The sequence below is a fragment of the Chelmon rostratus genome, chromosome 6, assembly GCF_017976325.1.
Source record: "Chelmon rostratus isolate fCheRos1 chromosome 6, fCheRos1.pri, whole genome shotgun sequence".
In the NCBI taxonomy this organism is placed as follows: domain Eukaryota; kingdom Metazoa; phylum Chordata; class Actinopteri; order Chaetodontiformes; family Chaetodontidae; genus Chelmon; species Chelmon rostratus.
Window position 1 is genome coordinate 5,158,564 of NC_055663.1, and position 22,260 is coordinate 5,180,823.

The following is a 22,260-nucleotide window of genomic DNA, read 5'->3' on the forward strand; positions in this document are numbered from 1 at the left end:
GTACGGCGCATTTTTTGTTAGAACTTCCTGTCTGGACAGGCAACATTCTGGACTGGCTCTGTTGCACTGCTCATGATGCCAAGTCAAACTGAAGTCATGTTCATGTGAGTGCTGCATATCCACAACCTAATGCCCATATTGTGAATCTGAATCTAGGTTATCTATCACTTACAAGTGTTTCTCAAATCAGTGAGACCCAGAGTAATAAATTCACTCTCGACACAGGCAGAGTTCATCTAAATAAAAATCATTTATTTTTCATTAATATTATTATTATTATCATCATCATCATTCTATCTAGAGAGTCCACCATGCCGCTTTCAGAACTGGAGTAGTGCTAAGACGTCTGTCTGTCTGTTGGGGTTCAGAATGGGGAGGGAGGAGGGGGACAGACGGATGGATGAGGAGGTCGGGGGGGGGGCTTACAGGCTCACACTCCTGTTCATTCTCCATGCTGATGCAAACAAAGGGGGGGATGACATAAAGGAGGGACCAAAGAGAGGGGAGGGGGGACTGAATTGTCTTTAAAAGTAGTTTGTCCTTGTTGACCTACGTGAGACTGAGCTGGGAGGAAAAAGACGATTTGGGGGACGATGGGGGAGCAGCTTCAAGCTCATTGGTCAGGCTGCTGGACAGGGAACCAGGACAAGCCAATCGCAGACTGATACAAAGGAGGAGGGTGTATGTATACATGTCTGCACGTGTGTGTTTGTATAGAGGGTGTGCTTGCATTGAGTGTGTTTGCGTGTGTGTGTGTGTGTGTGTGTGTGTGTGTGTGTGCGCGCGTGTTTGTCCGTATGCACATGTCTGTGAGTGTGTAACTGGTCAGAGTTACTTTGATCCATTGTCACTGTACACTTGTCAAAGTTACTGTCACAACCGGGTACAAAGTTGAGGTAACAAACATCCTTCTTCTTCCACTTCTGCAGAAAGAAAGAGAACAAAGGAGAGTGTGAGGAGGAGGAGGAGGAAGAGAGGAGGAGGAGGAGAGGAAAGAGGGGACATGATCACAGAAATCATGACTTAGAAATATCTTAGAAACACAATCTCACAAATCTTAGAATCTTACAAAAGTCTGCGATCAGTGAGCAATCTTTCAAACTTAACTTCACCTGTTTCATCGCGCTGTAGTGTTGCCACTGGAAACCAAGTTGTTGTCAGAGTTTGACAGCGACTGCTCCTTTATTACTGGGTCTGCAGGAGGAGAGACGACTACATTTCAAGAACTCCTCACAAACTTCAGTTCGTCCTACTTGGATTTTAGAACCATTTCAAAACCCAGAAAAACACTGAGACCATGAGTGGGAAGAAGAGCCCGAGGTTAACTACAGCGGGAGCGCAGGAATGTGCTCCTGCTGTAGTTAACTCAGTACTCAGTACTGTGCTGCACAGTGATCATTATTTCTATTTATGCTGCATTCACCTGGGATGGAACCTGGCACATCAACGCAGCAGTTAGTGTTGACTTTACACTCCAAATTTACATTCAGCTTCATGTCTTTGAGTGCTACAAAACCCCTCAGCAAGTCTCAGTGTATCCCAGCGTGACCGGACGAGGGTGGTTGAAATACGGGGCAGGGAGCTGGCTGGGTTGGTGGGGTCATGTGGACACAGTGGGCATCGCCTCCAGTACGTTACCATTCAGAGTAAGCAAACATTAAATCACATGAAAGTCTACAACAGCCGTAATTCATGTACACTACAGACTTTTCAAGTTTGAAAGGCTACGCTACAGTCCCTGCTGTGGTCAGCATGTCTGTGGGCAACACCAACAATCACTACTTTATGCTTTATTAGGCTATAACTAATCCAAACTTGGGTTAAGTATGTTTGAGACAAAAGGACAGAGTTCAGGACTACTCTTCGTAATCTGGGACTGTCCCAAACTTTTTCACCTACTGTATCTGTGTGTGTGTTGCCATTGACTGCTGCGTGTGCTGCTTACAGAAGTAGGGGTGCTCCATGGCCTCTGTGGCGGTCAGCCTCTGTTGGTGGTCGTAGCGTAGCAGCTTGTCCAGCAGGTCCAGTGCCTCAGGACTCACCAAGTGCTGGTTCTCTGTCTGCACAAACTGTTCCCAGCGCTTCCTGCTCTGCCTGCAGACACACACAACAGACACCACAGCTGAGGGGACGTCTACTGATAGCACCGCAACTACTAGCAGCAGCATCACGACACTGACCGATGTGAGCAGATGTGTCCGTTATCTCCGTATAGTATGATCATTTGGTGCAAACTCTGAAAGCGTGTTCTTGTCTGATTAGCATATAAAATTCCCTTTATGCCTAATGGAGAGGCCACAGGTCAGAGATAGCTGCAGAGCAGGAACCCTGGAGGTGGGAGGCAATCATTTTCTCATATGAAGAATTCCAAGTTGTTCCTCATGTTGAGGAAAATGACCGTCGACAACAAAAAGATCAAACTTGAGGTTTTCACATTTAAGGCAGCAGAGAGCAGGAGGAGTCTGTGCTGCTGCAGTGACACAGACATTAAAGGTCCCCTGTGGCGTTTCTGACCACAAGTGGTGCTAGAGAACAATGTGTAAGAAGTGGGTCCCTGCTTTGTTCGTATTTTGTGCGCTATGTGTATGCACACAGGGACCCATGTGTATGCACAGCAGCATGCAGGTGGACATGAGAAAAGGTGATATGAACATGGACAGGAAACTGCATTCAAAAGGTTTGTTGACTACAAGGATAAACTCGGTCATCTGGAGAGAAAAACTCAATGAGATAAAACCTTTCCCACCACATTCCCCCTCAGCAAGATTACATAAGAGGAGCCACAGCAGGGAGCTGCAGCGGAAAATGTGAACTCACGTCTGCAACCACCTGTGATGCAGTTTCAACAAAGCACATTTCAGAACGGCAGGCAGACATCACGTTTCTTTGTGTGCTGGAAAGTGAACATTGATGGTCTTAATCAGGACTGCCTCGAGTACAAGGAGGGTGTCAGTAGATTTCATGAGGCCTCCTCTTCTAGATGTGACAATTAAACTTATATTGCTTTACTTTAACATCAAAAGCGGCTTCATTAGTCTTTATTTTATCCATGGCAGTGCTAAAGATTTCCTGAATGTGTGTCAGGTGAGGACATATGCAGCACTGTGAGTTCAAAAAATATCAAATTAGCAGTTTCAATCTGATCTGATCCTCAGTGCCTTTAGCAGAGCAGATGCTCGTCATGCTACGTCACTTTGCTGCTCCTGAGGATATTTTTAGCCTGTATTCTGACATTCAGCTCCAGAGCTACTACTACATGACACAGTAAGTGGCGTGTGATGGGACTCCCAGAGGCAAAGGCAGAGTGGACTTACTGTCCCAGCAGGTCTTTGAAACGCGGGTCCAGTTCAATGTGGTATTTACGCAGGTAGCCGAACAGCTCGTCCGTCCCCAGGACCTTGGCAATTCGCACCAACTAGAAAACACAACACACTCGTAGTACCACTTTGAAATATGAATCATTATGGTTGATACATATTCACTCACCATTTACGAATAAAACTAGGGTCAGGAAGATGGTTTGCCTCCATGTTTAATCTACATCATTAGTTTTACTGATAAACCTGTATTTGTTCTCCCCCTTTTAATTTCTCACACCGTCCAGTCTCTTGTGACAAACTCTCAGCGCTCTTGTTCTACTCATCTGATAAAGGTCCAGGATTCAAATACAGGTTGTCTCCATTACAAGTTTGGGACTTCCTGTGTCTAACTGAGACACAGGAAGTCCCAAACAGCCTCGTGTGAGCTGAGAAGCAGGCCAGACTTATTTTGCTTTTCAGTATTTGTGTGAGCATGAAATCAGTAATTAATGATCTTTACTCATCTGTCTCATTCATTATACATGTGCTGCTGTTGTTGCTGGTGTGTGGGAGCTGCACATGTGTGTCAGAGGTACCTGGTCATAGTTGTCTTGCCCATGGAAGAAGGGCTCTTTCTGAAAAATCATACTGGCCAGCATACAGCCCAAGCTCCACATGTCTAGACTGTAATCATACATCTGAAACACAAAATCATCAACTGATGATGAGGACACAGACATCAGACACATTTTCTCACGATTGGCAACATTTTAAAAATGCACATGTGTGTGTGAATGTGTGTTCTTCTTCTGTGTAATTGTGAGAGCGAAAGAAAGTAAAATATCTCTAAAGGGTGTTTAAATGTGGGCTGTGTGTATGTGTGTGTGTGTGTGTTACCTGGTAGTCCACCAAGAGTTCGGGGCCTTTGAAGTACCGTGACGCCACTCTGACGTTGTACTCCTGGGATGGGTGGTAGAACTCTGCCAAACCCCAGTCTATAAGGCGTAGCTATGGAAACACACAATTTATCCTCATTCAGCTTCGCTGCACAGTTTTGCAACAGAGTATAGCGGAAGTCCAACTGAACGACACTATCAGGTGTAACCTCATATCACACAGAACCCCGATTCCAAAAAAGTTGGGACGCTCATTTGCAAACAAACTGTGTTCACCAACGACAAGTGTTCATAAGATTATTTAATAACATCCTTTACACAGTCATGTGTTCACAAGGCGGAGAACCTCGCTCCATCCATCATCAGTGTTCATCAGCACACACTGATGTGTCCTGTGAGGCATGTTGGGTTACTTCTGATCAATGTTTGTCTGCTGCCCCCTACTGGCCAAGGCTGAACGTGTGCTTTTCAATTTAATGCAGTGTTGCCCAGCAGATAGTAGTCATTCATACAGCTGTCAGTGGGATGCACTGATGAAAATATACAGTATCTGATTTTTCCTATTTTTGTATTTTTCTACACTCTACACTGTTCCAGGAAACCCCAGCAGGGCCAAGCACCAGCTGTTGCTATAGCCACCGGCTGTGACCGAGGCGGCGTGGCTGTGAGTGGAAGGTCAAAGTTTTGTGAGTCAACCGAACAGTAATTGTGTTTTATGTTTACTCTATGTAAAGCTCTGCAGTTAGCTTGCTTTCATTAGTTAGCATTAGCTGTGTTGGTCTGTTTTTCACTGTAGGTTGATATTTTAGTCACATTGTGCTGAGGTGGCAGCTGAAAATAAATCATGGTCACAGCAGTCAACATGGCCATAAGTCTGTGGCTGCGTTCAAAACCACCTACTACACAAGCAGTATGTTTTGATTTAGTCAAAATGTAACGTGTAGCATGCAGTCTGCAAGTGAAAGCAACATCAAGCATGCCAAAATTACCCGGATGTTCAGCTGGCTCAGCAAAAATCTCCAGTGTGCATGGGACCGGTCTCCCTCGCCTACTGTCACCCACCATGCAGAGTGCTGGAACAGCAACAGCAGCATCATTGTTGGAATGAAGACTGCAACAGCGGCCCAGGTTTGATTCCAGCCTTCTCTCTCCCCCGTCCTGTCTATCTCTAAGCTGTTCTATCATCTGATAAAGGCTCAAAAAAGCCACAAAAATAATGAAAAATGAATTTGATGCATTTATAGTTTATCAAACCACAAATGAGACGAGAATTAGGCAGGAAACGGTGTCAGAATCGGCACCAATACCAGAGCCGGGTGAGCAGGCGACCCAGCCTGCGAGGCCGACCTAGGCCAGTCTGACAGCAGAATTAACACTTGAGAACTACATATGACTGTGACAAGCAGTATGCAGTAGACACTGTGTTCATCTGCAGTATGTGTGTAACCATCTTTGGTACTGTGAAAGAAAAAAAAGACCAGCCAGTCCCAATCACAGCCTGTAGCAACAGCCATCATCCACGGCCATAACAAGAGGCACGTCCACTGCTGCTGCTGCTGCTGCTGCTGCTGCTGCAGACTTTGTGTACTCTTTGCTCTGCCATCACTGCTCGAGCTCATTCGTCACCACGCGACATTTCTTTGTCAGATGTTCAGAACAGTCACAACAAACGCTTTTGTGAGCTGGGTACAGAATGAGCGGTGCTGCAGCACTCACCAACAGAGAGCAACGGAAACACGCTTGTTGAGATGGAAAATACACGTGCTGTTATTTTAAGGATCTCGCTCAGACTGGACTGCAACACATTGCGGGGACACCGTGTGTGTGTATAAGCCAATGCTAATGCATTACCAAGCAACAACAATCTCACTCTTCTTCAAACGGAGAATATACAAAATGAGGAAGACGAAAGCCGGAGAGAGAGCGAGAGGCTGAAATAGCAGGGGAGAGATAATATGTGTGTGTGTGTGGGTGTGTGAAGAAAAAAAAAACAGAACTATATAGGGCACCACCTACCTTTCTCAACTGGTGGTCGATCATCACATTGTGGGGTTTAACGTCACGGTGCATGATTCCCATACTGTGACAGTAGTCCAGAGCCTGGCAGACACACACACACAGCAGACAGAGATATAAGTGTGTGTGTGTGTGTGTGTGTGTATACAGTTGACTGAATTCTCAGGAGTCTGACCAAGAATAGACACTAAGTGATTAAATGTCTTATTCATTAAACATCTTAAAAAGGGAGAAATCAACAGCATGTAATGTGACAGGTCTCACCTTCAGTAGTTCATACATATAGAAACGGATATCATAATCTGTCAACTTCTGGTACAGCTCCTGCAGGAAAACACACATTTACATCAGGATTTGAATGTTACAGTTGAATTTGAAATAAAAAAAAGTTGGTGGGCCCTGCACCATTTGCCCTCTACTGATCAAAACACTACAACATGGGACATGTGCAAGAAGCAGCCGGGTCCAGTAAAAAAAAAATTCAATGCAACCTCAAAGAGTTGGAAGTAGAGCTGAACCACATGCAAAAAACACAATATTGAGATTATTCTGACAGATATTGCAATATGATTTTTGAGTGAGTGAGTTTCGCTGGGTTCTTTAGCAAACAAGCATCTTCCCTAACATCCAGAGAATCTGATTGCATCATCTGATTGCAGCATCTCTGTAGCACCACAGTGCTTCATTCATAATGCTATGACACATTTTACCTTTATCAAAAAACTGCAGCTCCTGCGGTTTGGATGTTGCACTCAGCCATATTGTTTTGATAATATTTCAATGAACCGTTCAGCCCTACCCAGAAGCATGCAGAAGAGACGTGCTCATTGTACCTTGAAGTCTGTGTTATTGATGCATTCAAAGACGAGCGCTGGAGTTCTGGACTGTACAGCCACCAAAGAGAGACAGAGAGGGGTGAGGGGGTGTCAGAGGGTTGAAATCAGTCAAACAAGAAATCATACACAACAGTGAAAAGCAGAGCAGGATGTCGCTCATTACTGATTCAGCCACCCGATTAATCACAGATTGGACAGCCCCCGCTGTGTGATCAACTTCCTGGAAGTGAACTGGACCCGAACTGGACACACAATGAAACCATCTGCATCACTTGACAGACAGACGAGCAGTCATTGCTGCTTGGTTTCAGTTAAACTGTCCAAAAACTGTGAATATAAAACACATTTCTAACCTCTGTCGTTGTAGCATGGCTCCCACCACTGCGCTGAAAGTGGCTAAGTCAGTGTGCTTCCATGGCCTAAATATATTGATGGTTTCCAGCTTAGAAAAGTTCATAAGAGGTTTTCAGTCTGGTTTGAAGCACAGACTAATTTATCCAACTTCCTGACTTTACTTCATTCGATTAGACCTCTGTAAATTAAGATGTTCCAGGAATCTCTGGACCAGTGGTAAACCCTGACCCTGTAAACTAAGATAAGCAAAGAAGAGTGACAGGAAAGCTGAAATTACAAGGTTTCTTTGCTCCACATGGCAACAGCAACAGGTTTCACCCCCATCATAAAAGCAACAATCACATCGAGTTGATAATCAACACTCGCTGCCCAAAAGTGATTAAACCATTTGCAACACCTGCGATCACTCCTGAAATCCATGTTGGCAGCTGCTTACTTGTGCTTTCAATATCCACATGTGAAAGAGATGTAAGGCAGCTGTTTGATCACATGCTGCAAGAGGAGTGATATTATTGGGACTGAAAAGAGTGGAAATAAATGGAACAAAAACAGCATCAGTCACAGAAATACAGTCAAGAACTTGCTAGCTGTCATGTGAACTTGAAGACAACTTGCTGGAATAAAATAAAGGACACTTCCTTGTTAATCGAAGGTGTGAACGACATTGCACAGAAATGTTTCAATGCAAGAATAGACACCGGGAACACTAGAATTAGGGATGCACGGATACAATATGTTACAGCGCTGGCACCAATATTGCCCTTCATTTTGGCCAGATTGGTCCATCCCCTAATTTTAATGTCATTAAATTTAAAGTCATTAACTTTAAAGTAATTAAAGCAAACACTGGGCTTTAGTTATGTCCATCCTTCTGTCTCCATTCATTCATTTATTCTGACAGGTCGGACGTGCCGTTAGCGAGCCTACCACTGGGTCTTTGACTGTGTCCACCAGTCGGATGATGTTGGTCCCCCCTCGCAGGTTCTCCAGGATCTTGATCTCTCGCTTGATCTTCTTCTTCTTGACCGGCTAATCCCACGGGAAGACCAAGCAAGGCAAACAAAGGGAGAGGAGATTCAGATGAGACGTCTTGGGTATCAGAAAACTGACCACACTCATATCACATATGCAGCAAAGACTTTAGGAGATTTAATAAAAGGTACGAAGTGTATTTTTTGATGAAATGGCAGTTTTCACTATATAAACATGTAAGACCCAGTGAGTCATTCCCAGGTAGAAACATGCTGTCTTCACTTATAGACAGTTTTTCCAGGAGAAGCACAGAGGACTGATGGAGAGCTTCATCACATGGTGCAACAATCACCTGAAGCTCAATATCAGCAGAACCAATGAGCTTGAGCTGGACTAGAATCAACTGTAATGTTGGTCTGTTGTGCACATGCGACATCGACTGTGCGTCTTCCTGGCATTTCTTCCATTTTCCCATTAATGAGTGAGTTGTTCCTTATGCGAGTCGAGGGACGAAGGATAGAGGATGTCGTTTCCTGCACAGATTGTGAAGCCCCTTGAGGCAATTTTTTTGATTTGTGATATACGGATGTATTAATAAAATTGATTTGACTTGACTTTGTTAAGCTTTAGTGTTGTTGTTCTGCTGTCTGTTAGTGCGTGAGGTTACTGAGAGCAACAGAAAAAAGGATCAAATTCTCTGTGTGTGTGTATTCTGGTAGAACACGAAGTTGCAGCCAGGAGACATGAGGGATGAGCGCGATAGGTCGACTAGGGGATGAAACGTTGCTACCCTCGCTGGTCAGCAACAGATGAACAGATAAATCACGTTCACGTGACTGGGACGGACAGACGGACGGACAGACGGACGCCCCGGCCACGGCTGTCACCAGCGTGGAAGCACATTTCTGACTGTGATCCTGAACCTGCTGAGTCGGTCATTCTTTAGTGCTGGAGGGAGGCTGATGTTTACATTGAAATGACTGACAGATAACTTGACGCTGGCTTTGACGCTGTGCCTGGTTAAATCGCTGTGGTAACAGGCATCCTCATCTCTCACCTGCTTCACAATGAAGCTCCAAACATCAGCCATCGTACTTTCTATTGAAGGGTTCTAATCTCTGGTGGAGCAGCTGAACGGGTGCAGCAGGAAGGCTGATCATTGACTGATCGCTGCTTCAGAATGTGGAAAAACAATGACAGACTAAGCATGTTCAACTGATTGATGTCGAGCGATGCAGCAAAGGCAATTTTCTTGGCAGATCCTGATTTCTGATTTTGCTAAAGTCCGATTGTGGCCTTTTCCAATTTTCTTTCTGTCTTTCTGAATTCTACCTTATCTAACATGTTTCACTTTCCCAAAAGAAAACAGGCGCAGCAGACGTACATAACAACAGACACTGGTCATCAACTCGAGTAACGTCCCTGTCTGTGCTACGTGTGTGTGTGTGCTCAACCCTCGGTGGAACACACAGACAGGCAGCACAGGAGAGAAAGCTCTCAGAAAGTATGACCATAAATGACAGCAAAGCTCAGTAAAGACTCTCACACTGAGTAGAAGTGAAACGAGTGCACAAAAATGCAACAAAAACAAAGTATTTCTGTCTGTCTTTCAGGAGGACGAGCTGCATGCATGGAAATTTCATTGGATCTAACAGAATCGGATACATCTGACACTGATTGGCCGGCCGGCGGTCATGGTCGAGCATGCTAAAAAGCGGCAGATTCCTGTCACCAGCCAAGTAATCTGAGCATCTCTGATTTCTCTGTGTGATCCAACAGAGATCGATAATCAAAAACCTATACGTTTGTCGTTTAGATGACTGCTGTTCTCTCAGTGCACATAAAGCGTTAATATCTGTTCCTCACCGAGGACAGAAAATGACTAACTGATGAATAAATCAAAAAAACATCCAAAAAGCAGCTAAACATCTTGCAGCTGGGTGACATCAGTAGCAGGTGTACCAGTCAGCTTAGCTTCGCACCCCAGGAGCGAGGCAAAAGTCATCCGGCCAATCAGTCACACTCCTGCGTTAGAGTGCGGCGAGCACTGCCTGCTTCATTAATGCAGACACTGACACAAAAACACGAATACATGAAGAAATACGCAAAACAAATTAATGTCAATTTTTAGTAGTCGTTAGTAGTAGTAGACATTTATTTATTTCCTCATCAATTAGGAGCATTTAATGATTTACTTACTTAAATGAGTAATAGATGTCAAAATAAGTTGCCGATTAAATGCATGTCAATCAATCATCTGATTAATCCACTAAACGTTTTAGCACTAACCTAAACATCTACATAATAGTCTAATACCCAAAATTAAGATCTGCAGGAAAAGCGTGTGGCACCGCCCTGAAGCCTCTACTGTCACTGCAAGTTTGCAGACAGAAACCTGTCGGCCAAACTGAGTGGATCACATAGAAAGAGTTCAATACATAACAATGACTTTCATCATCTATTACACCCACCATCATTCATTGCTTAGTCTCTAAAATGTCAGAAAATGCTCATCTCAGTTTCCTAAAGCCCAAACACAAGGATATTGAGTTTACTGGGGAATGTTTCTGTTTCTACATTAAAAAATGACTTTGATAACAACTCCACTAATCTTTCCAACTCTCCTAAGAAGCTGTCAGATTTCAGACAAAACATTTCACGCAAACAGTGTGTGGAGCTTTCTGGGATCCGAAGAACTCAGGCTCCCTCACTCTTCACAGAAATTAGTGTTTTACTCCATTTCAAAAGGAACAGCTTCAAACCCCACACTCAGCACTCAGCAAGAGGTGACCCCGCTGCTCACCTTCAGGATCTTGACCACCACCTTCTCATTGTTGGTGATGTTGATTGCCTCGAACACCTCGCTGTACTTCCCTCTGCCCAGCTTACGAACCAGCTGGTAGTCCTCCTGGTTGCTATAGGGACAGACGGAGAAACAGAGCAGCGCTTGTGTGACTATGTGAGAAAGGACGAAAAAATATTTTCAGCATCAGCTTGCAATTAAGTCGGTGAGTAATTAAGTAAGTGTTCTTGCCACTGATGTGGAGCTCTGCCTTCAGGAATAAAGTGATTTCTGGGTGTTATTCAAGTCAGCATAGAGGGTGAGCATGAGGACAGAGGTGGAGGTGAGGAAGGTGTCAGACAGTGCAGAACAGCAGGGTGGTGGGCTGAGAGACTGTGGTACCACCATGTCATCACGCCCTCACAGCTCTATGTATAATAATAGACACACATCTGCCACACTTTGCTCTTCCACCAGCATCCAGTCCGTGCACACACACACCCATTATCCGCTGTGGTCAGACATCACATGCATGCAATTACAGCAACCTGCAGTAAACAGAAATGTCCTCACTTCCAGTTGGGTACGTGGGCCTCGTAGTCCCAGTACTCCCGGCTCTTCAGCGTGTTGACGTCTGCGTACACACGGGACTTGCTACCGGCCACCGGACCCGGCATGGCGAGACCCGAGGCTCGGGCGCTGTGGGGCGTGCGGCACGGAGATCTACTGGAGTGGGGACCGCGGACAAGCTGGAGCGGGGCTGTAGGGGTAGTAACCGGATTTGCTGTCTGTGTGGGTGTGAAATGGAAAAGGCCAAGCAGCTAGCTTCCCTCTGCAGTCAGAGTGAGAGAAACGGGAGACCAGGAGGGAGAGAACCGGAGATGTCCGCCGGGGCTCGCCGCAGTCTGCGCGCCGAGCAGCGCTCCTTGGCCGGATTGTCAGAAGCAGGATAGCCGGTGTCGGTGGGGCACAGAGGGGGGGCTGATCAGGGTCGGGGTGACAGTGCAGCTGAGGTTACACACGGGGACGGGGAGGCATCGGGGTGTTGAGGTAGAGAGGAAGCGGACCCCTAAAAGGCCACAGAGGCGGAGAGAGGGTCGGTGATCTAAAATGTTACGGGTTAAACTCCGAGGCTAACGTTACTCTTTGCGGGCCCTCGATCCGAAACGTTCGGGGAGGAAACGGGTGGGCTTCCTGCGCTAGCCGATGGACGGTCGGGGAAGGGGGCTGCCCTCGGTGGCTCAGTGTTAGCTATCAATCAACTGTTGATGTGACGGATCGGTAGCGGGGGTCGACCGGAGGGAGAGGGGGGTGGAGCAGCAGAGAGAGATCGATGTTGTTAGCTAACGTTAGCCAGCGATGCTACTTCAGCGCGGAGATGTCGCACCGACGGGGAGCGCTCGGCGCCGTGCACCACCATCGGCGGAGCCCGCGTCATGTGCGACCGGCTGTGCGGGGAAGCAGCGCCTCAGTGGCCCGGTACCAGACGCCGTCGGAGGGGTCCGGGATTCCGAAGTTTCTTCTGCAGCCACAGACCTCCCCGGTCGAGAGCGCAGGGAAGGGAAGCGGATTGCGATTGAAGAGGAGCGAGAGAGCCGCCCGGATGTGAAAACAGCTGGCTGCCGGGGTGAAGTTGAGGAACGTGATGTTCGACTGAGCGGCCGGGACACAGCGCCCTCTAGTGAGGAGGATGTGCTGGAGGGTAACTGTTTGTCAAACGCTACTTCACCCGCATTTGCACGGGACTAATTACTATCATGCCATGTTTCGAAACGGAGAAAAACTTGAAAGCTTTAAATGTAATAAAAACGTGTTTTGCTAAATTTAAACTAAGTTTTGAAGGTTTGCACAATGTTTTGTTAAAACAAATCAAAATCAAAACATTCTTTTGTATTTGAATTTCCGTACTCTGTACAGTTGTTCTCCAACACGTTAGCAGAGTTTCATATGTTTCGATGCCCCCCCCCCCGGTGCATGCTATCGTGAGGGGCCATAGTTTAAGATTGTTACTTCTTATGAAATGCACACTAATCACATGATCAAATAGAGGCTTAACACTGGACAACATGAACATACAATCATCACTGCTTGTATAATAAAATTACCAGAGAACATAAGAAATTAGTTATTATACAGAAGTTTTTTTATAGTTATTTGTAGTTTTTATAGTTTACGTCTAAGAAGAACATGATTTTGTTACAGATTAGTACTGACTATTCTCTCACTCCGCAGAGTAGGATTCATAAACAAGCGGTGGGACCTCTATTTACAGCTCCTTTACCATTATTAGCTTTTTTCAGGGTTCTGATTGGACAACATGGCCTTATGGGTAGGGTCATACTGCCACCTGTTGGTCTGGCATTCAATTGTGCTTTTGCGATTTCATAGAGACAGAGATTTTTTATTTTGGAGTGCTTGTGTGGGATTTTTTAAAGAATGAAGAACCCTGTCTAAATATCGACCCTTATATGCGTGGACTAGGCAAGAAACTGGGCCAAAAGCCAGGTCAGACAGTCTGTCAGGGAGTTTAAAAAACTCTGGGGTGAAGGGAGAAAAAAAGATCCACCCTTTTGAAAGTCAATTTTCAATGTTTCAAAAATTGTCCCAACAGTATCCAGATCACTGTTGAAAGGTGTCAAACCTGGAAAACAATCTAAAACACCAGGAGAACAGTGACATATCTGACACCCTGCAAATGTCATGGAGAAACACAACAAGAGTACTGCTGCTGTGAGGAAGGAAAACTCAAATGCATAATAAGTTTACACTGGTAAGATTTTCCAGCCTTCAAAACTTTGTTTCATGTTGCAAAATCTGTTTATTAGATTTCAAGCTTTCAAACACTGAGTTTCAAGCATTTAAAGCTTTTTTTCTGTATTGAAGTATTTCATGATATACTTCCCATAGGACAAAAGTCACAGTTTCTGTGGCTGTAGTGGGTGGACACACACACACACACAGCTTAAGTAAACAGGTATTACAGGCACACATGTTGTATTTTTCCGGAGCACAGAGGACTGATAGAGAGCTTCATCACATGGTGCAAAGACACCATGTGATGTATCAGCAGAACTTCCAATATGGATGTGGACGTGGATGCTTCACACATCTTCAGCGCTGCAGCAAAGAAGATCTTTACAATCAGCACAGTTTCAAGGTTAGTGTCATCAGTTCAGTATCTGAGCAAATGTGAAATTATGACCACAATTTGCTTTGTGTTGCTGAGCTATGGTGCTGAATATTGGCCAGAAAAGTTGCACAAACATCATGATGTAACAGTGAAGTTGACCTTTGACCCTTTGAAGACAAACTGTCATCACTTCATCATTTTATCCTGAGACATTTGTGTGAAATTTTGTTATAGTTAGCCTGCAAATTCTTGAGTTATGGTCAAAAATGTGTTTTGTGTGGTCACAGTGACCTATGACCAATCAAAATCAAATCAGTTCATTCTTGAGTCAGAGTCACATTAGAAGAAATTCCCTCCAGGCGTTCCAGAGATATCATGTTCATGAGACTGGGACGGGTGGACAGACGGACTGGCAACCTGAAAACACGACGCCTCTGGCCACGCCATCACCAGCGTGATGTGTCAAGAACTCTCCTTCAATAAGGTCTTGACTCGTGTAAGTTTATAAATGAAAAAAATTTATTTGTTAGTGCTGTGTGTAATTGAATGCTACATACATACAGATAATCTTAGCATGAATGTACATGTACTGTACGTCGCCACAAAGATTTTTTCTTTTCTTTTTTTTCCAACATCATTCACATAAACTACAGTACAATTTGAAAAAGCTAAAGGAGGGAACAGTGCTGTGAGGAGGAGGAGGGGAGCACCAGTTCCCAGGGACAGAACACAGGAACTAACACAGCAAGCATGCAGAGAGCTCGAGACACCAGGGTCTGATGGGTTTCTGTACTGGAACTGAAAAGGGAGGCGGATGGTGGGTGGGTGAACTGGTGCCTAAACTGACTTTTTCCATCAGAGCCATCAGCCTAAATGCAGAGGGGTGGATTTCTTTAATTTGTGCTTATACAGGAGATTGTCTGCTCCTCTCCTTGACTGCTTGTTGGATAAGGGAAGGTTTTTTTTTTAACCCAAAACTAATCAGGATGTGACAAGTGCAGCTCTCTTTTTCACTGCAGTGCTGCCCACCACATTCTCAGATTGATTCATTGATTCCTGATGTGTTTTGTTGTAGTTACTGAATTCTACAGATATACAGATTGTTTCTTGTGTGATTAAGCCGTTTTACAAAAGGCAGTCAGCTTCATCCCAAACCTACCCCAAGGCCCTGGTCTCTCCCTCCAGGAATATAGATATTCAAATCTATTTAAAGAGCATTCATAAAAAATAGCATAAACAAATGTGAAAACATAAAAAACATACAGTACTTCCTTACTTTAAGCCCAAGTTGTTCTCAAAGTATTATAATGCCAGATTGAGAAAAAAACAATAAAAAAACATGATGGCTGACGGAACCAACCATCTGACCTCGCATGATGATGATGATGAAGGACAGAGACAGAAAGCAGAGGCGGGAGGAGGAAGGAGAGAGAGGCACCATGGCCTCATTTTAAGGCTAAAACAAAAAGAAAAGAATCGCAAGCCAGAATTTTTAAAAATGCCACTTCCGTCTCCTTGGCCTCCTCCGTTTGTATTCAATACTTTTCAATACTGCACTAGAACCATGAATGAAGAGTAAAAGAGGGGGAGGAGGAGGAGGGGAGAGAGGAGACAGCTGCCCAGATGAACAGAAAAAGGAACAATGGCGATCACAGCTGACATGTAAACCAACTTGTGTTCCAGGTTTCTGAAGCGTGACTAGAATCTCATAGCATTCAAAGGAGAGGAAGGTGTCACTCACTCTGGTATAAACTCACTCTGACGGACACAGCAACCTGAACGCAACATGTAACAGGAAAACCAGTATTAAAAGTCTCTTCCAAATGTGGAAAATATTAAAAACAAAGTGCAGGTTCGTCCTGCAAAAAACAGCTCAGACAGACCAGTAAGGTTAGTAAATCAAAACAAGGCGCAGGTCTGTTGAAACATTTCTAATACATTTCTCTACAGTCTGAATTTCCCTGTTTGACAGAATACCGTACACACACACACACACACACACACACGCACGCACGCACGCACGCGCGCACACGCGCACACACACACGCACGCACGCACGCACGCACACGCACACAGACGGTGCTCTTTGAGATTCCCTACGACAGACCGATACAATCACTACATGGACTACAAACAATAAACAACAAAAAGCTTTTGTCAAAACATTTCACATGGCAAAAAGTAGCAAGGATACAAAAACAGTTCTTACATATTGTTCTTAAGAAAGACAAGTTTCCAACCCATCTGCCGCAGTACACTCACACATCCACTGTATGTACAGGCTGAGAGAGAAGTGTCTCAGGACACATGAATCTAACAGCGCTGACCTCTGCAGGAATATCACAAGTATATTAGTGTGAAATATATATTTCTATATATACGTCTATACTGAAGGGTGAGATTGGTATCGATCGTCAGGCTTTTTATTGGTTAACTTAAGCTGGTTGGTTAGTCTGCACACCTTTGGGATCGGGTGCTGCCTCATTCTGGTGTTTTGGTAACAGGTGTAGCCATGAAAACCATGGCCCACACATAAACTCACAACACGTCATCATCAGAATTATTTCACGATAGGACAATAAATCCCTAAACTGCCTCCACACCGTTCCCTTCACATATGCTGAGGAGCTTACTGGCAACTTCATAAATAATAAGTGTAAAAATACTAAAACCCAGAGGGATGTGGAAACAGGGGGTTGGGTCGGGACCAAAACAGTCGATACGCTGTTTCTGTATTACTGCGGGGGATGAAAACCTAAAGTGGAAGTCTTTCCTCACCTGACTGAAGACAAATGAATCGGAGCGTATGTGTTAGTCAGACTTTGCAGTCTTTTGATACTAAACGGCTAAAGGCTGAGACAGGAAGAGGAGGATGCAACAGAAAGGAGAGATGAGGAGAAGAATGAAGGAGGGAGAAGATGAGGAGCAGGGAAGAGATGTCATCAGAGAAACCGAGGAGGAAAGAATAAACAGGCCAATGATCCTCTGCCAGTGGATGCTCTAGCAGTCACAATGTTTTCTGGCCCGGTCAGTTTAGGTGGAGACTCGCCACCTTACACAATACTTACTGCCAAACTATGTCTGAAAAATAAAAGCAAAACCCTCTTAGAATACAACATTTTCCTTTTCTGAGGGGAGGAAATTAGAAGGGATCTCATTGTTTGCTACATCAACCTCTATTATGGCACATGTTTCTGTCTGCGACCGTCTAAGTACAAATGATGGTTAAGTGGTTGCAGCCTCTTCATTGCTATCAACTGTCTGAGTGTGGAGGTGAGAAAAAAAAGGGAGGACAGGTATAAGAAGAAAAAGAAGTAGCACAAAAAGGAAGCGCAGGAAAAAGAAAACCCTCAGGATTTTATGGAATGACTGATGGCCTACGGGCAGTTTGTAAAGCAGCAAAAACCTTCTGTAGGAATGAATGTATTAATAATAGCCTGGACTGTCCTGCAGATGTGGTGATAGTTAGGCTAATAAAAAGCCTAAAACGGATAGACAAGAAGACAGGAGTTCAGGGGACTGTCTGTTCAAAAGTCTCCGAGGATTTATATGCACTGTGGCACAGGGTAACCCCCTCCATCGGCTGTGTGCTGCACCGTGTGGTCCTGCAAAGAACCCAAGTCACTGAAGCGCTCGCCGCACCAAACACACTTGAACTGGCCCTCTCTGGAGTGCGTGCTCTGGTGTTTGGTCAGGTGCTCGCGCTGTTTGAAGCCCTTGTTGCAGTGGCCGCATTTGTACGGTTTCTCCCCCGTGTGCACGCGCCGGTGTCGGTTCAAGTCCGATGAGTATTTGAAACGTTTCTCACAGTCAGGGCACTTCAGCGGCTTTTCCCGCGATGGGTCGCAGCGGTGCTGGACAAATTCCGAAGATGACAGGAAGCGGCGGTCACAGAGCGAGCACTTGAGGGGCTTCTCTTGGCAGTGAGAGTTTTGATGTCGCTGTAACGTGGAACTCTTTTTGTAGCCCTTGCCGCAAACGTCACATTTGTACGGCTTGTCGGGCGAAGTGTTGGACGTCTCGCCACACTTGTGTCTGAGCAGCTCTCCTGACTGGCTGAACTCCTTCTGGCATGAGGCGCACTTGAACAGGTTGTCCATGCCGTGGACGTGCTGGTGGTAGAGGAGGTGAGAGGGCTGCATGAAGCCCTTGTCGCACAGATTGCATTTGAATGGCCGGTCAGTAGGATCTTTGTGTGTGCGTCGGTGGCGCACTAATGCATATTGCTGCTTAAAGCTCATCTGACACTCGTCACAGTGGAAAGGGCGCTCCTCTGAGTGCGTGCGCTCATGTTGGCGAAGGTCAGACGGACGCTTGAAACCCTTACCGCATGTTGCACAGCGAAACGGCCGGGAACCCTGCGGGTGGCAGGGGTGGTGGAGGAGCTCTGACGACTCTTTGAAGTGCAGCTCACACAAGTTGCATTTGAACAAGTGCTCACCGGAGTGCACATACATGTGGCGCACAAGGTGGGAGCGGTGCTTGAAACTCTTTTCACAAACAGCACACTTGAATGGACGTTCGCTGCTGTGTGTCCGCTGGTGGTGCTGTAGGTGTGACGACTGGCTGAAGGCCTTGTCACACGTATCACATTTGAAGGGCTTCTCTCCTGTGTGCACCCTCTCATGCCGTGTGAGTTCTGACAGGTGTTTGAAGCCCTTCTGGCAAACAGAGCATTTGTACGGCCGGTCTCGGGCCGAGGGAAAAGGTAGAATAGATGAGCTGCTGCTGGCTGATGCTCCATCACTGCTGGGCTGCTGGGGGTTATTTGAGTTGGGTGTGACGTTACCAGAAGAACCGGGACGGTAGGTCTTCTCACATATTGAGCATTTCATTGGGTTGGAGCTGTTATGGGATGTGTGGTGCTGGGCTAAAGAGGTGAGTAGAGAGAAGCCCATCTTACACACCCCACACACAAACGGCTTCTGCTCCACCTGAACACACTGGTGTTCTAGCAAGTCTGTCGCCTGGTGAAAAATCTTCATGCACTGGGTGCACTGGAATGACCTGTCCTGACTCACCATGCACTGGTGCTCATGTGGGTTGGCCAGGTGGGAGATATCGTGTCCACAGGCCCCACACTTGTGTCCTCCCTCTGTCCCTACCTGTAGGGAGGTCTGCTGGGCCTGGGCGGGGTGCTGCTGCTGCTGACCGTGCTGCCCCCCTCCATGCTGCTGACTCCCGCTGTGTTGTTGGCCGTGCTGGCTGTGCTGTCCATGCTGCGTCTGCTGCTGCTGCTGTAAAGACGTGGCATCTGGCTGCAGTACGATGCCATACACAGCGCAGCCCAACGCGTTCTCAGCTCCTGGAGGGATGGTGTGGACAACTTGAGGTGGAGCGACTGCGTGCTGCTGCCAGGCCTCTGTCATGCGGGCTCGGGTGTAGGGATTGAGTTTGGCAGCTGGTGTGGCCCAACTGCAGTAGAAAAAGGAGATAGGCACACATTTAAGTAATGGTTTAAAGGCTTCAGAGTGTGTTAAGAAAACAACAAGAAACTTACTCCATTTCAGCAAGTGGCACTGAAGAGCTGGCAAGGGTTCTTGGTGAAGGCGCTGTGACAGAGGATTTAATGACAGGATCAGCGTTGCACAGAGGAGAACAGCTGTGTGGAAAGATGGAAGAAAATCCCCTACTTTCACTCAACCCCTGGCCATCAAGTGGTATCTGCATGAAAAAGAGAAACAAGGAGAGTCAAAATATCAATGGGCAGAAAATGACAACCCAATAACAACAGTATCTTTGGTTTTAAATGATGAATTCCCGCTTATGTTGCTTCACCAGCATCCACTGATGCAACAGACAGTACACCCTGGCTGAAAAAGATCAGCTCCACCAGCCAGTTATGATTCATTAAAATTATGGATTAGTAATACTGTGAGACTCTTCCAATAGAATACACAGTTATTAACAAACATTGCATTTAGCCAAGATCGATTGGCGGCCGATCCATATAGGCCGACACATATTGTGGGGAGGGGGGCTACTCCTGACGTGTTTTTTCAGGTTTCTCGGTACTCAGTTGTATTGACACTTCACTACAGCTGAACTCCTACTCCTGCACTGAGCAGCGCCCTGTCCTCCGCAAGACACACACCGACTGCCTGCACACACTGCAAGTGGAGGGGGAGAGGGATTACACTGTGTGTTTCAACTGTCCTTCCAGACTTACTTTAGGATACTTGTTGCATTGCTCCTTGATACGCTCTGTCACTCTTTCGCTCTCTTGCAGCTATATTAGCATCAGCATGCATGTAGGCTGATAAGAAACTGCAGTACAAACATGACGAAGATATGTCTGAGGTCATTTCTGAAGTGTCACGCTGTTTTTGTTGACCAGAGAGCACTGACAAGTTCAGGTATTAACTCTAAAATGCTCCGATCAGGTCATAATGGGGAAGTAGAATATTTTCTAAATATAATCCAGTTGCAACTACTACTTAGCTAGATGTGTGGCTGACTGCTGCTGCATGATATTCTCAACATGATGAACCAATTCATTCAGTCAATCCACCTTTTGATGGGTTTGGTCAGTTATAGTTGACTAGTGTATGGCCCATGGTTAAGCATGCACGTGCATGCATGGCACGTCACAGGTGTGCTCTGCTCCTTAAACAAAAACCATTACACCTCTGAACAAGATTGACTTTTTGTAGTTCTTTACTTTAGACAGCATTTATATCATTGGGTGTGCTTCCACCTGCTGGAAATTCCAACACATTACAATCCAGTCAAACTGAGTCTTAATCCTGCTCTACCAGCTGCTACAACAAAACAAAGAAAGTGTCTCTCTGTCGAGACATCCCCTACAGCAGCATGTCTTACAAGAAGACATGTTTACAACAGCTGGATGCCAGACGGTGCGCCTCTCTAATATCATATCAGTGCTGATTTTTCATACCTGCTCATTGAGCAACTCGGACAGAAGAGAAAGCGTAGGTGACAACAGCTGAAGTGATCAAAATGTGTTTACGTATGCCACACTTCTTATCCAAGAGACAGAGTCGTCATACAAATGGACGAGAGGAATGTGAGCAGTGTGTCACTGGTCTGTACTGTACGTTGACACAACTAAAAGCACCCCTGTGCAATGAAATGTAAATATAGCCAACTTCAAAATGGGCAACATCCGTGAACGCAGAAACACACAGCAGATGAGCGATCGTTGATATACTTGGTAGGACACAAACAATTAAAGCTAAGTCGCATATTTAAGTCTTAATTACACTGGTTGTGTAGTCCCACCCATGTCTCTACAGAAATCCAAATGCTCAACGATTCGCGGTTAAAAAAAAAAAAAAAAAGTGGAAGGCAGCGTCTGCGCATCATAACGTTTTTCGTCTCCATGCAAAGATCACTGTAATCAGGATAGGTTAGCTAGCTAGCCTAGCCACTTACTTGCATAGCCACAGAGGCACAGGAAAGAGCTAACGTTAACAGGCTAGCCACGGGAAAATAATAGCCTTGTAGCAACCGCTGCAGCGACACGTTTGTTCGTGAGTGGTGCATGTAAACAGTGATAAGAAATTCCGCTTTTACATACCTGAAGTGTCCATTCAAGCATACGGAGTATTCCAGATTAAAATACCAGTCTGTAGTATCTTAGCTACTCCTCCAAATAACGCTAAGTCCCTTCTTCACATCCGCAAACGGTGCTCGGATGCTTTCTTGTTCGGGTGCTGTGGCTCCATGGGCCGAAAAAAATGGGATTTGCGGCTCATTAAAATGGGTGAAAACACTCCGGCGATTACGCAAAGCACCCCATAAACACTATCGCTTCATGCAAACATTTATTCCGCTCCTAGGGCATCCTCTTGACTAGCGAAAAGATATGCATTTTGTTATAAATTGCTAGCTAGCTATCGGCTAGCTTGTGAGCCCCTGCCCGCGCACGGGAACATGAATAAACCAAGAGTTAATTGGCATGCTCACAACACACACTCACACACAGAGAAACACACACACCTACACACCCGGA

The 22,260-nt window shown here is 45.6% G+C and overlaps 2 protein-coding genes across 2 annotated transcripts; both read right to left on the minus strand.

Moving 5' to 3' along the window:
* Positions 1-230: 230 nt before the first annotated feature.
* csnk2a2b (casein kinase 2, alpha prime polypeptide b) lies at positions 231-12,745 on the minus strand. Its single transcript, XM_041938427.1, has 12 exons — positions 11,729-12,745; positions 11,177-11,288; positions 8,329-8,430; positions 7,045-7,095; positions 6,476-6,535; positions 6,212-6,295; positions 4,197-4,307; positions 3,896-3,997; positions 3,315-3,415; positions 1,946-2,094; positions 1,113-1,194; positions 231-923 (listed from the first exon to the last, which is right to left on the minus strand). The coding sequence occupies exons 1-11, from the start codon at positions 11,830-11,832 to the stop codon at positions 1,118-1,120; spliced, it is 1,053 nt and encodes a 350-aa protein (XP_041794361.1). The 5' UTR covers positions 11,833-12,745; the 3' UTR covers positions 231-923; positions 1,113-1,117.
* Positions 12,746-14,142: 1,397 nt separating this feature from the next.
* On the minus strand, positions 14,143-22,157 carry znf319b (zinc finger protein 319b). Its single transcript, XM_041939915.1, has 3 exons — positions 21,826-22,157; positions 19,786-19,949; positions 14,143-19,700 (listed from the first exon to the last, which is right to left on the minus strand). The coding sequence occupies exons 1-3, from the start codon at positions 21,844-21,846 to the stop codon at positions 17,831-17,833; spliced, it is 2,055 nt and encodes a 684-aa protein (XP_041795849.1). The 5' UTR covers positions 21,847-22,157; the 3' UTR covers positions 14,143-17,830.
* Positions 22,158-22,260: the final 103 nt, after the last annotated feature.

What these genes read in the sequence shown, in the direction of transcription:
- csnk2a2b (XM_041938427.1), bottom strand. Translation starts at nt 11,832, where the DNA reads ATGCCGGGTCCGGTGGCCGGTAGCAAGTCCCGTGTGTACGCAGACGTC. An exon ending in TCAATAACACAGACTTCAAG is followed by an intron (nt 6,536 to 7,044) that starts GTACAATGAGCA and finishes GTTTTCCTGCAG; the next exon opens with GAGCTGTACCAGAAGTTGAC. An exon ending in AACTCTTGGTGGACTACCAG is followed by an intron (nt 3,998 to 4,196) that starts GTAACACACACA and finishes TTTGTGTTTCAG; the next exon opens with ATGTATGATTACAGTCTAGA.
- znf319b (XM_041939915.1), bottom strand. Translation starts at nt 21,846, where the DNA reads ATGCTTGAATGGACACTTCAG. An exon ending in TGCTTGAATGGACACTTCAG is followed by an intron (nt 19,950 to 21,825) that starts GTATGTAAAAGC and finishes TTTTTCATGCAG; the next exon opens with ATACCACTTGATGGCCAGGG. An exon ending in GTGCCACTTGCTGAAATGGA is followed by an intron (nt 19,701 to 19,785) that starts GTAAGTTTCTTG and finishes TTTCTACTGCAG; the next exon opens with TTGGGCCACACCAGCTGCCA.